Below are 12740 nucleotides of genomic sequence, written 5' to 3' on the forward strand. Positions count from 1 at the left end.
ACGATGAACAAATGGTTACCGATATACTGGAAAATATGTATAGATGTAGACTGCACTCGGTTAAGATGCTGGGAAAAGGTGAATCGTTGTTCTGTGGCATGTATAACTAGATTGTGGAGTTTGTATGTCGGGTTTCAGGAGAATGGGAATGTCTGTTTGGAGTGAGGTCGTCGTTATGTTTTGCTGAGATAGTCAAGGTACAGTAAGAATTAGGCCTGTTTATATCTCACTCCAGTCCCTGTAGATGTTATGAACATTGTATGCCTTCCAAATTTGTTTTTTGGTTTTGCTCACTTCTTCACAGGCAAATATTTGGCAAGAACCAAACCAAGCACGGCACACAGCAGAATGAGCGACTCACCAGCCACACTTGACAGACATAAAATTCAGGTAAAGGTGAGATAAATAACCAAACTTTTGGCTAGTAACTTTCCACAAGTCTCTTCCTGCAACAGTGGCTTCTGTTTATCCCTCTTACAATTGTGAACGGTTCAGGATGTTGTGTCCTAACCACAAACTTAGTCCATTTTGTTGTCGATGCTGATATTTCTATCATGTTAAATAGGAGTGGAAGAAGGAGTTTCTTGCAATGCAACGTGACGGTGAAGCCCGGCCCGGTACCCAAGTGCCATTCGTGGCAGCACATGAACTGCTTTGCACACTCACTATGAGGAACGGGTGATTGCGTAAGCCCTCTGCCTATAACTGAATTCTATTCAGTGCAATGCACAGAATGTCCAGTTAGTATAGAGGAAATACAGCTTTATAATGTCAGATACAGGAAAAAAAACATTGGAGGATAGCAAACGTGCTAAAAATTTCCTGATTACAGTGATGAGGAATGAAGCAGCAGAAAGACTGTTAGCATTCTGAATTAACTAGTGCTCAAATATTGCTGTGGTGAAGCAGGATAGACAAGTAGATCCTTGTAGTGAAGCCCACCAGGACTGCGCAACACATGGTCTCAAACTGTATTTTGTCCTTCATACTTGATTTCCATAGCCAAGCTGTTTATTGTGTTTAAACATTAAAAAAAAAAATTACAAAAACATATTACAAAATAAGTGAGAAGCTAGTAGATGCAAGACTTTGCATTTTAGTGAAAATAATGTGATAACGTCTCATGATGGGTGAAGGAGTGCAAAGGACCAAATGAAATCGGAGCTACTAATTAGACACCCCCACACGTGCTACTCCGTACGCTGCTACGTGTACTCTGTATGTGGTAGAACGCACACAAACGCCACAGCAAACGGACTCATCTGTACGCTGCCATCTCTCTGGGACTGCGACAGCCCAAACCTTTGAGCAACTTCCAACAGCCATCATTAAAACAAAAGAGAAATTACAACCTGGAGAAATGTCTGGTTTTGTTTGTGTTTCGTATCGTTTCCTCCTGCCCTGTTGTGAAGCACCAGCGCAGGTGGAGCCAAGTCCCCGCAGCTGCAGCACCGCTGCAGGAACATCAACCGAACTCGGGCTGCCCCAAAGAACCGCCGCTCCAAACAGCCGCACAAACAGTCGGGCGCCTTTTCTGACTGCTCCCGGTGCAGGTGTTGGAGCTCTGCAGGGGTTTGTGGGTGTCCAGGGCCTTTGCTGTGGTGATTTCATCCCCAGTCACATAGCTTGTTTTCCCAGGTAAGGTAGAAATGTGCTGGGATGCGCAATCACTGCAGTCAGAACAGAGGTGCCCTCTGTGAGCGGTTGTTCAACAGTCATTAAACCTCAAGGAGATCTCCCATCTCACACCACGAGGACTCAAGTTTTTAAAAAGCTCTGTGAAGGATCCTGACAGACCATTTGGGGCATTAAAACACACTACGGCAGCCAAAGCTACACACCCTGTGACTACCGCCCTGAACCCCAAGTTGTGAGACTGTCATCCCTCCCTCAAAACCTCTGGATAACTCTTCTCCATCCTGTCACCTTCATCCCAGGGCTTGATTCCAAACCTGGTACCAGACTCACCTGTCCAGCACAGCTGGACTCATCTGTTCGCTGCCATCTCTCTGTCCAGCACAGCTGGACTCAGCTGTAGTTCTTCAGACCATTCTTGCATCCCTTTGCAGCACCTGCAGTCCCGTCTCGCCTTTCACTGCCCCACAGCAAAGGCAGCTTGAGGCCGTGGTGTGTGACCCACAGCCCCACAGCTCAGCATTTTTAATCCTGAGAACCCGCAGTAGCATTTTCCAGCACTGGGGACATACGACTTGATTTTATTGACTATTCCTTAACACTTTTTGGCATCACTGGAGGGTGTGGCCTGTGAGATAGAGCTCAGAAAGCGGGTCTGTCAGGGCTGCTCCGGGCTTGAAGTGCCTCAGGCACCGTAATGCCGGGCTGTGCCACTGTCACTGTCACCGCCCTGGCCCGAGCTGCTGTTTGTCACCCCTCATTTCACACCCTTGTTCTCAGGGTCTGGTCCTCCAGCCCTGCAGCTCTGGCACCACCAGCCAGGTCCTCACCGGGAGCAACTGGCAACAGCGTGAGAGCCCCATCCCGTCCCCTGGCTGCTCTTGGAGTGTTTAGTTTACAGAAGAACCCAAATGTAGTGAGCAATGAACCCGATAAGCACTACCCGAAAACCTGTATTTGCTGGAAAGCTTCGTAACCACTGTGCAACTCTATAGAGAGGACTCAAGATCAAGATGCATTGCAGATTTCAGAAAGTGATGCTTTGTTTGGGTTTTCTCTTCCTAATTAACTCCAAACTTTTACTTTTGCCTTTTTTGACTATTACTGAAGACTGACCACACGCCTTTGTTCAAACACACACCTTTGGGTGAAGAATTTGCTCCTGTTGCTCAGAGTTCATCACTCCCAGTGTGAAATCTGGATTCTTAACCACAACGTGCTTCACTTCCTGTTCACAGAATCACAGAATCCCAGAGTGTCAGGGGTTGGAAGGGACCTGGAAAGCTCATCCAGTGCAATCCCCCCATGGAGCAGGAACACCCAGATGAGGTTACACAGGAAGGTGTCCAGGCGGGTTGGAATGTCTGCACAGAAGGAGACTCCACAACCCCCCTGGGCAGCCTGGGCCAGGCTCTGCACCCTCACTGAGAAGAGCTGCACCGAATTTACCTTCCCATCAACCCAGCAGTCAGTCCTCATCCTCGCTTGTCAAAGTCAGTCCAGGCAAACTTCCCCGTTAATGCGCTGCCTTTGCTGAACAGGACACAGTAACATCGAACGTTGCGGCTTCCAGCGGAACCCCCTGTGAAACTGCTGGAAAATCTCAGCCTTTACTGTGCCCGTTTCTCCTCTGCTCAAGCACATAAAGGGGCTTCCATCTCATTCTATGGGATCACTCACCCAGGGTCCTTAAAAGCCTTCGGCACAAAAACCTGCCAAATGCCTCTTGGGAACACAAATAACATCACAGCAAACCTTCACCATATCCATGTGGACTCCTTTAAAGAACTCCACAGGTCTTTATGACAAGATTTGCCATTAAAACACCAAGTTTGCACTCTCATGATATCATGTATTCCTGTTCTTTATTAGAGTTTCTGTTCCCCTTGTACATAGGTTCACCTTACTAGTTCAGCATTCCCACAGCCCCTTGTTTACAACAGGTATCACCTTCCAGTTCCCAAGCTCCCGTGTAAGGATCTGGATTACACAAAGTCTGGATTATTTTGCTTGTTCACCATTAAGCAATTTTTAACATGGTACACACCCCAACATCACCAATATAAACCATGATTCCTGCCTATCAACTGGAATAAAAAAGAGTTTCAGCCTTAATTTTGCACTGGATGATAACACACTCGCACCAATAGCAGCGGTGGGACTCAGAACCCTGTGATGTGGCCAAAGGGACGCGGCTTCTCGCTCTGCATGCTGCAATACGTGGAGACCCAGAGTCAGGGCGCAGGGAGGCCGTTTGGCACCTCGGAGGGGCCATCACCACCACCAAGCGTTGGCTGCAGGATCCATGAGCTGCTCACGGGCTTCCCACAGGCAGGAGGACGCTGAGCTGTCTGGAGTGGCGCCCCTGTTCTAGACAGCCCAAGCAGCAGGACCGCTGTGAGCACAGAAGATCCTGTAACAATCTTTACTTAAAAGGAGCAATCTTTAATCAACCCAGACTTACAAATCCTCCCCTTAACATGCAGACAGTAAGAAATGGAAGTTTGCTTGATTTTCTACAAAGCCTGAAGCACCAGGGCCAAAGAAGAGCTGTGCGCACTTCAGGACAGCACTGAGGGCACCATGGCCGCGCGGCAGCAGCGAGGAGCTTCCACACGCCTGCAGCACGGGAATGGGAGGCGTTTCTCTGCCTTCAATGGGCAAGAAGCAACTGCACCGAGAGATCAGTGAGCAACAGCTCAGTTTAGAGGTAAATTACCATCTTCTACCTGCAAGCCAGATGTACAGCTCCTTTCTGTCATCACTGCTCCCTGATGAGGGCAGACCTCTTCATTAGCAACCTCCCAAACCTGTAACATCCAACTGAATGGAGTACCTGGTTATAACCGTGTTACTTAACCTTTGTCTCCAAGATAACTCGAGGTGGTTTAAATCTTTTTCGATTTGCTGGGTAACTCCAGCAGAAGATGCTTAAGCCCGCTGGGATTAACCTGCTCTGCTGGGCTCACTCTCGCGGATGCCCCAGGAGCAGCAGAGGTGCCACCAGGCACACACGGACAAATGAAACAGGGCTGCTCTGGGGGCAGCCACACCTTGCGGTGACAGAAACCCCACGCTGACTCTGAGAAACTCCAGTTTTAACCAGAGCTGATCCCTGCAGAACCACCAGTCCTGTGGAAACAGCTGCAAGTCAGGGCAGGAGAGTGGGCAATGGTGTCCAAATCAATTGGTGGCAAGTAAACTACTGTATTTTTGGTGCTGGAGATACAAGGGGCTCTTAAGTCTATCTACAGCAGAAACACCACTCTTCAGCGAAAGCGTGGAAGGAGAGGGCGGTGCCGTGTACGTGCTGAACAGATTGCTGTGCACAACACCGATGCATTATTTAACGCAAAATAATCCCTAGTGATCAACATCCAAGAGCCACAAGGGTAAATATTGTGGGCTGATTCGAGGGGCTCACTCAGCATCACAGAACAAGCACAGCTAAAGAACTGGAAAATGTCAGCAAAGGGATAGAGAGTATTCCTTATTTGTAACTTATGCACGTTATTTGCCAGGTTTTGTAGTAATACTTAATTTACAAAACTACAAAAAGTTGGTTTTGTAGCCTCTTCCTTGACTAGGCCTGCAGAAACAACTTCAGAAGGTCCAGGTGTCTGTGATCCAAAGTGCAGCTTGACACTTCACTCCTCAGGAGCTTTCTGCAAAGCAGGAACCAACACTGCTCATGTCAAGCTAAAAACACAAGAGAGAAAGGAGATTTAGCAGGTGAGTGCCAGAGAGTGCACAAGGCGTTTCAAAACACCAGCACCGTCGGTTCCCAACCTCCATTCACACAGGCCCAGCAGAAATGTCCCTTCCCAGAACACGAGGGTCTGCGAACAGAGGGCAGCAGGGCCAGCCGCACTAAGGACAGACGCGTCCCGCAAAACGTACGCTCAGCCTGGCCTGGGTCCTTATCAAAACCTCAGAGCAAGTTTAATCACGGCTCTGTTTTGCTCAGAGACATCAAGCCTTGCTACAGGAACTGCGAGGGGCAGCAGAGCTCTTCCAAAGGGTTCTTCATTCGAGAAGAATCCATTTACTCTTTCCTGATGCCATAAAACACTCCCCGCCGTTCTTACGATGACTGAGAACTCGGCCACTACGTTACAATGGCTGAGGTGGCTCAACAACCACAGCAATGATCCCAAGAGTTGTCATTAAATGACCGCCCAAGTGAAGTTTGCACAGGACTGACACCTACACGCACGCCTGAACCTCACAAAACAAACTTGCACTCGTGACCGACTGGGGAAGGTCCCTCACTGCTACCAGTCCAGGTAGAAACAAGAGAAACTGCCTCCCATTAGAAGGCAACATCGACAAAGCCTTTGACAAAAAGGCTTAACAAATTTTAAGGTAGCAGCCTTGAATTAGAAATATTTAAGCCAGCAGCAAAACTCCAAAGTATTTTTTGGCTGGAGAAATGCTTGTAGCAGGTATTTGAAATAATAATCTTATAGGTTACAACAATCAAAAGCCAAGATACCAAACAAAGTCACTGGCATTTTCACTTTTAAAACAAGGTTTGTTTAAAAAAATCCATTAATGTCATAGATAAGCACTGAACAGCTAGAAAAAGTATCTCAATGTTGAAATGAATACTATTTCTCACAAAAAGTATTATAAAAACCCTGACACTTCCCAAACAGGACTAAACAGGCTCATCAACTACAAGGAAACAAACCCTCCTGCAATGAGGTTATTATTGTCAGTAACCCAATAGAAGAGGAAGTAAAATATAAAATAAATCAATTGTGAAAACAGCAAGTTTTAAAGGAAAATCGTGCCTGTTTTGATCAGGATAATACACAGACCCGGATCCTCCTCACCTGTCAATCAAGGAGTCTCTCATGTTGGTAGCAATTGTACTTGGCTGAGCTTCGTTGAGCCGGAAGATGCTCTCGATGACGGAGAGCTCGGTGCTGGTGGTGTCCAGCCCGCAGAATGCGCACCAGTCGTTGACAACCATTCCTGCCGCGATGACCTCGCTGCCACGGTTCACCGTCCCGGCCTGGCCAGAACAAAGCGGAGAGAGGTACAGGCTACGCTGAGGGCAACGCGGTTCATTACGTGTCCTTGTTACGAGTCTTTAGTGGAGGGACTCAACTCACCCTCCTGGAAAGCTTCTACCATGAACAAAGCTATAAAGATTTCAGTCAAAAAGATAAATGAACGACCTTTAATCTCTGGAGAGAAAACTGTGTGTTCAGTGAAATAAGATCTAACAAATAGGATGCACAAAGGCACAGCAATCCTGAAACTCACAAACCCAACTGAGTAATTGTTTTTTAAACACTACTTTTGGCCAAAACATGGCCAATCTCACATTCTGTATGAATCCATCACCACAACTTGCATAATCCCAGCAGAGTAACGTTTCAGAAGCAAACTGAAGGTGTTAAGCAGCTTATTCAGGCTCAGAAAAGACAGGGAAAATGTCTAAGAGGATTTGGCACATTCAAGTGTTCTCCTCATCTCCTGCTTGGAACAGCTCTGCAGAGAAAACAGTGTCTAGGAGCCCAGGAGATGGAGAAACATTAAAACTAGAACTGGGTTGGAAGGGAGCAGCAAGGGAAAGCACAAACCCCCAAATGCCTTACCACGAGGGGGACCTGGAGCAACGAAGACAGTTCATCCTGATCATCAATTGAAGTTTTGGGGTGCACAATTCCTCCTTGGTTACTAAAAACACAGTAACTTCCTACCAGCACCTGATCTGCAACCGTTTGTCTGAAAACCTCAACCTTCAGTACGTCTGCCAAGATCTCTTCTGTCTCCTGCAAACAGAAGGAGAGAATAAAGTCCTCAGCAAAACAGGAATTTGAAGTGAAGCTGCTCCTGCACGCAACACCAGAGGGATCCTCCCTCTGAGACCCGCCCGCACTTGCACAACCCATCGCAGCCCAACCATTACCAAATGCTCACTCAACCCGTGTTCCCAGCTCCCCGTGCACACCCAGCTGAGCCGCTGTCACCAAACACAGCACCAAGTCTTCACCGAGGAGCACGCGTGTCCCCGCTCTCTGCCGGGCCTGGCGGCTGCACCAGCTCTCGGGCACTCCCTGGGAACCAACCCTCTCCTGTCCCACTGGAGCAAAATTGTCTTCTGCTCCATATAACCCTAAGAACTTCACACCCTCTCCAGGTTTTCACTGTGATTTGTTTTGATTTTGCCCTCTCTGGCCACCTTGCTTTACTTTTTACACTTATTTGAAACATAATATGCTGCAAAGACCGCTGCCTTCCCTGGAGCCCCCTTGGTTTTTGCCTTTGCACTCCTAACACCAAGTCCTGCCTCATCACCTTTAGCACAAGCTGAACGCCAGCGCTGTGAGACCCTCGCTACCTGCAGCTGCACACACCTCTCTCTGACGCCACTGCGATATCAGTTCTCAAACATTAAGTAGCAGCAACTTTGTGTCCTCTGCCCTTAAACGTTCACATAAGGCCCTTCTATTTGCCTTTCACTCTTTTGTAAACATCCACAGACTCTCGCAACTACTACAAGTTTCAGTCAGCTCAGCAGCAGCTCATAACCACCGCCGTAGTCCTGACTGAGCTCCCCTTCACGCTCTCTGCACTACACACACACACCCTCTTTTATTCATTCAATTTTACGTACGCAAAGCAAATCACACGCAACAACACACTTCCATATCCCACAAAGTGCAGTCAGGGCAGCCTGCGGAACACGAGGACGCACGTGGGGCAGTGCCCACAGCCACAAAGACACACATAGGACAGGAGGCAGGTCAACTGAAACCAAGTCAGGTGTCCAGAATCCACTTTCGGACTCTTAAGAAAGGAGCTGGGAGGCAGCGCAGCTGCCTACGTGGCTTTAGCTGAGCTGTTACCACAGGTCTACTGATCCCCGTGCTACGAACGGCGACCCAAACAACCACACACCCAAACTGCCGCTGGGCAACCACCGCGAACTGCAAAGCGCCACCGAGCCACGGACCCTGTCCAGATCCGGGTGAACGAGGGCTACATAGTCATTGCAGGTAGTGACGTTGCCCAGCGCCGAGAGACGCTCTTCTACTCGCTGAATTCGTACAGAATCTGGAAGACTATTGCGGATATGCTGAAGCTCTTGGTCTGTCGTACTGCTTGGGACCAACAGTCCATGTCTGTTTCCTAAAATGACCAGAAAAAATAATTAAAAAATAAAAGAGAGAGAGAGAAAGTAAAAAAATGTTTCCACAGGGCTTCCTACTTCCCTGATGTCCACACAATGGCTTGAATGGGCCACAATGGCCCTTGCCCTGTCTGCCACTCCCAAGCCCAGAGTTCAGCCCAGGAGAAATAACATCACCATTTAAAAACAGCAGCACCACAGGTAAGGAAGAACCAGGATGAAGCACAGACTTATCTCAGAACAGAAATGGGTGTATGGCACCACCTTTCATCACTTCTCTTTTCCAACAGAACCAAATGCAGCCCGAGGTTCTCAATGAAACACCCTGACCAGGAATTTCCCCTATAGCTGCCAGTTGCTCCACCAAACATGCAGATGCTGCTTGTTTGTATTATTTTACTGTAACACAGGGTGGACAAAGACGTTCTTTTCATAGGAACAAAAGCGAGAAGTTTGTCTGACGGAGCAGGGTCTCATAACCAGAGACAGGGGACAGACACGTCTGTGGCTTCCACAGCCGTTGACGCCTCCCAGTCTTGGGCACTGAACTGTTGTTATTAACAGAATCACAGAATTGACTGGGTTGGAAAAGACCTCAGAGATCATCGAGTCCAATCCTTGGTCCAACTCTAGTCTGTTTACTAGATCATGGCACTAAGTGCCATGTCCAACTTCACTTTAAAAACCTCCAGGGCCGGTGAGTCCAGCACCTCCCTGGGCAGCCATTCCAATGCCTGACCACTCTCTCTGTAAAGAATTGCTTTCTAATCTCCAGCTTCAATTTCCCCTGGCAGAGTTGAAGCCCATGGCCCCTTGTCCTATTGCTGATGCCTGGGAGAAGAGACCAATCCTCACCTGGCTAGAACTGCCCTTCAGGTAGTTCTAGAGAGTGCTGAGCTCAGCTCTAAGCCTCCTCTTCTCCAGACTAAACAAGCCCAGCTCCCTCAGCCTCTCCCCATAGGGCTTGTGCTCAAGTCCCTTCCCCAGTCTTGTTGCTCTTCTCTGGACCCTCCAGCACTTCAATCTCTTTCCTGAGCTGAGGGGCCCAGAACTGAACACAACACTCCAGGTGTGGCCTCCCCAATGCAGAGCACAGGGGAAGGATCACTGCCCTTGGCCTGCTGACCACGCTGTTTTAACAGAAACTAAACTTCTCAATCACCCCAAAGAAGCCTGGGCCGAGTCTCCAGCCCAGCCCTGAGGGGCACACTCCGCTGCTCCGGCTCTGCCGGGCGGGTCTGGCTCCTCCTCCCCGCACAAGCGTTGGAGCCAACGCTGGGGACGCGGGCGCTGCCCCAACAGAGCCCGCACAGCGAGGGGACAGCGGTCAGCCCGCTCTGCTCCCCCAGACCTACCCACACACATCCTGCCGATGATGCGGCAGCCGGCGATGGACGCGTGAACCACCGGGATGGTGCCGAACAGCTCCCCCTCGAACACGCTGCAAGGAGAAAGCGCCGTTAGTGCCGCCGGGGAACGGCCGGGCCGGGCCGGGCCGGGCGCTCGGGGCTCCCTCACCTGTAGAAGTTCTCGGAGCCGCCGATGGCCACGAGGCAGTAGGCGTTGGTGAGCTTGGCGAAGCAGCCCAGCTCGTTGTTGTTCTCGAAGCTGGCGCGCACCGCCATGGCGGCACCGGGCGGCACCGAGCGGGACCGGACCGGACGGGAAGGGACGGGAAGGCCTGGCCGCTGCCGCACGCACGCGGTGGCACCGCTTCCGCTTCCGGCGGAGGGGAGCGCGGGGCAGAGCGGCCCCGGCTGCGCCTGGCGGGAACAGCGCCCCCGCCGGCCGGGAGGTGCGGTCACACCGGCGGCACCCGCCACGGGGAGCGCGGCGGCGGAGCGACAGCGGGACAGAGGGACAGAGGGACAGCGGGACAGAGGAACAGCGGGACAGAGGGACAGAGGGACAGCGGGACAGAGGGACAGCGGGACAGAGGAACAGCGGGACAGTGGGACAGTGGGACAGAGGGACAGCAGGACATAGAGGGACAATGGGACAGCGGGACAATGGGACAGCAGGACAAAGGGACAGTGGGATGTAGAGGGACAATGGGACAGAGGGACAAGGGGACAGTGGGACAATGTGACAGTGGGACATAGAGGGACAGTGGGACAGCGGAACAGAGGAACAGCGGGACAATGGGACAGTGGGACAGAGGAACAGCGGAACAGTGGGACAGCAGGACAGTGGGACAGCGGGACAGAGGAACAGCGGGACAATGGGACAGTGGGACAGAGGGACAGCAGGACATAAAGGGACAATGGGACAGCGGGACAAAGGGACAGCGGGACATAGAGGGACAATGGGACAGCGGGACATAGAGGGACAATGGGACAGCGGGACGTAGAGGGACAATGGGACAGAGGGACAAGGGGACAGTGGGACAATGGGACAGCGGGACATAGAGGGACAATGGGACAGAGGGACAAGGGGACAGTGGGACAATGGGACAGAGGGACAATGGGACAGAGGGACAGCAGGACAGAGGGACCGCATGGCCCTTGTGTGCCCAGACACAGCACACAGGCTGATGCCACCGGCAGCAGAGGCCACCACAGGCCCAGGTGTCCCCTGGCTGTCCCTGCACATGGCCCCGCGGGCACAGCCCCGTCCAGCTGCCACCCCTGAGCAGCCACAGCATCCCTGTCACCGCAGGGCTGTGTCCCAGCACCACCTCTGTGCACAACAGCACTCAGGGGCAAACGTGTCACCTGCGTGCAAACATGTCACCTGTGTGCAGATGTGTCATCTGTCACCTTTGTGCAGATGTGTCATCCACTATCCAGATGCTACCCGAGTGTCTCAGCATGTCAGTCATACACAGGGGACACCCGTGTCCAAGTGTGACCTGTGTCAGCTGCCACCTGTGTGCACACACCATCCATAGAATGGTTCGAAGAGACCCTTAAGACTGAGTCAAACCATAACCTAAATCTGGCACTGCCCATGTCCTGAGAACCTCATGTCCGTCTGTCCAGCCCTCCAGGGATGGCGACTCCAGCACTGCCCTGGGCAGCCTGTTCCAATGCCCCACAGCCCTTTGGGGAAGAAATTGTTCCCAGATCCAACCTCAACCTCCCCTGGTGCAGCTTGAGGCCGTTTCCTCTGCTCCTGGCGCTTGTTCCTGGGGAGCAGAGCCCGACCCCCCTGGCTCCAAGCTCCTTTCAGGCAGTTCAGAGATCAGAAGGTCTCCCCTCAGCTCCTGTTCTCCAGCTGAACCCCCCAGCTCCCTCAGCCGCTCCATCACACTTGTGCTCCAGCCCCTCACCAGCTCCGTTCCCTCCTCTGCACTCTCTCTAGTACCTCAATGTCCTCCTTATGATGAGGGGCCCAAAACTGACCCCAGGATTCAAGGTTTGGCCTCCGCAGTGCCCAGGACAGTGGCACAATCACTTCTCCGGTCCTGCTGGCCACACTATTCCTGACACAAGCCAGGATGCTGGTGGCCTTTTTGGCCACCTGGGCACACGCTGGCTCATGTTCAGCCGCTGTCACCAATACCCCCAGGTCCTTTTCCAGCCGCTCTTCCCCAGCTGCAGCGTTCATGGGGTTGTTGTGACCCCAGTGCAGGACCTGGCACTTGCCCTTGTTGAACCGCAGACAATTGGCCTCAGTCCATCGATCCAGACGGTCCAGACCTCACTCTAGAGGTTTCCTACCCTCAAGTGCAGACACGACTTACGTGCCAGCGTCATCCTGTGCAGATGCTGACGATGTCCCCAGGGTGCCCCCCATGCCCCCGGCATGGCGCAGCTCAGCACGGGGGCCCCAGCCGAGCGCAAGATGCTCACCCCCATGAGGGACCCAACACAGCTCTTTCCAGCAGAACAGCTACTTTATTTTGAGCAGTGTTACCCTGCATTTGACCATTTCATTTTCAGCACATGGCTACAGGGAGAGGAATCGCTGCTGACCACATTGGCCGAGGCACCTGCAGCTGTAGCAAGAGTTTTGC

The 12740-nt window shown here is 51.5% G+C and overlaps 1 protein-coding gene across 2 annotated transcripts; it reads right to left on the reverse strand.

Annotated features, from left to right (window-relative positions):
* Positions 1-2885: 2885 nt before the first annotated feature.
* Positions 2886-10498, reverse strand: EIF6 (eukaryotic translation initiation factor 6). Of its 2 annotated transcripts, XR_013922900.1 has the most exons (8): positions 10301-10498; positions 10138-10223; positions 8606-8781; positions 7245-7421; positions 6474-6655; positions 3780-5334; positions 3085-3225; positions 2886-2911 (listed from the first exon to the last, which is right to left on the reverse strand). XR_013922900.1 is itself a non-coding variant. In XM_080354364.1 (6 exons), exons 1-6 carry the CDS (start codon positions 10405-10407, stop codon positions 5325-5327), a joined length of 738 nt encoding a protein of 245 aa, XP_080210490.1. In that variant the 5' UTR covers positions 10408-10498; the 3' UTR covers positions 3404-5324. The 2 variants fall into 2 exon arrangements, 1 of the variants encoding a protein (XP_080210490.1); XM_080354364.1 differs by lacking the exons at positions 2886-2911; positions 3085-3225 and having other exon boundaries at positions 3404-5334.
* Between the last annotated feature and the right edge of the window lie 2242 nt (positions 10499-12740).

The sequence above is a fragment of the Nesoenas mayeri genome (genome assembly GCF_963082525.1).
Source record: "Nesoenas mayeri genome assembly, chromosome: 16".
NCBI lineage: Eukaryota > Metazoa > Chordata > Aves > Columbiformes > Columbidae > Nesoenas > Nesoenas mayeri.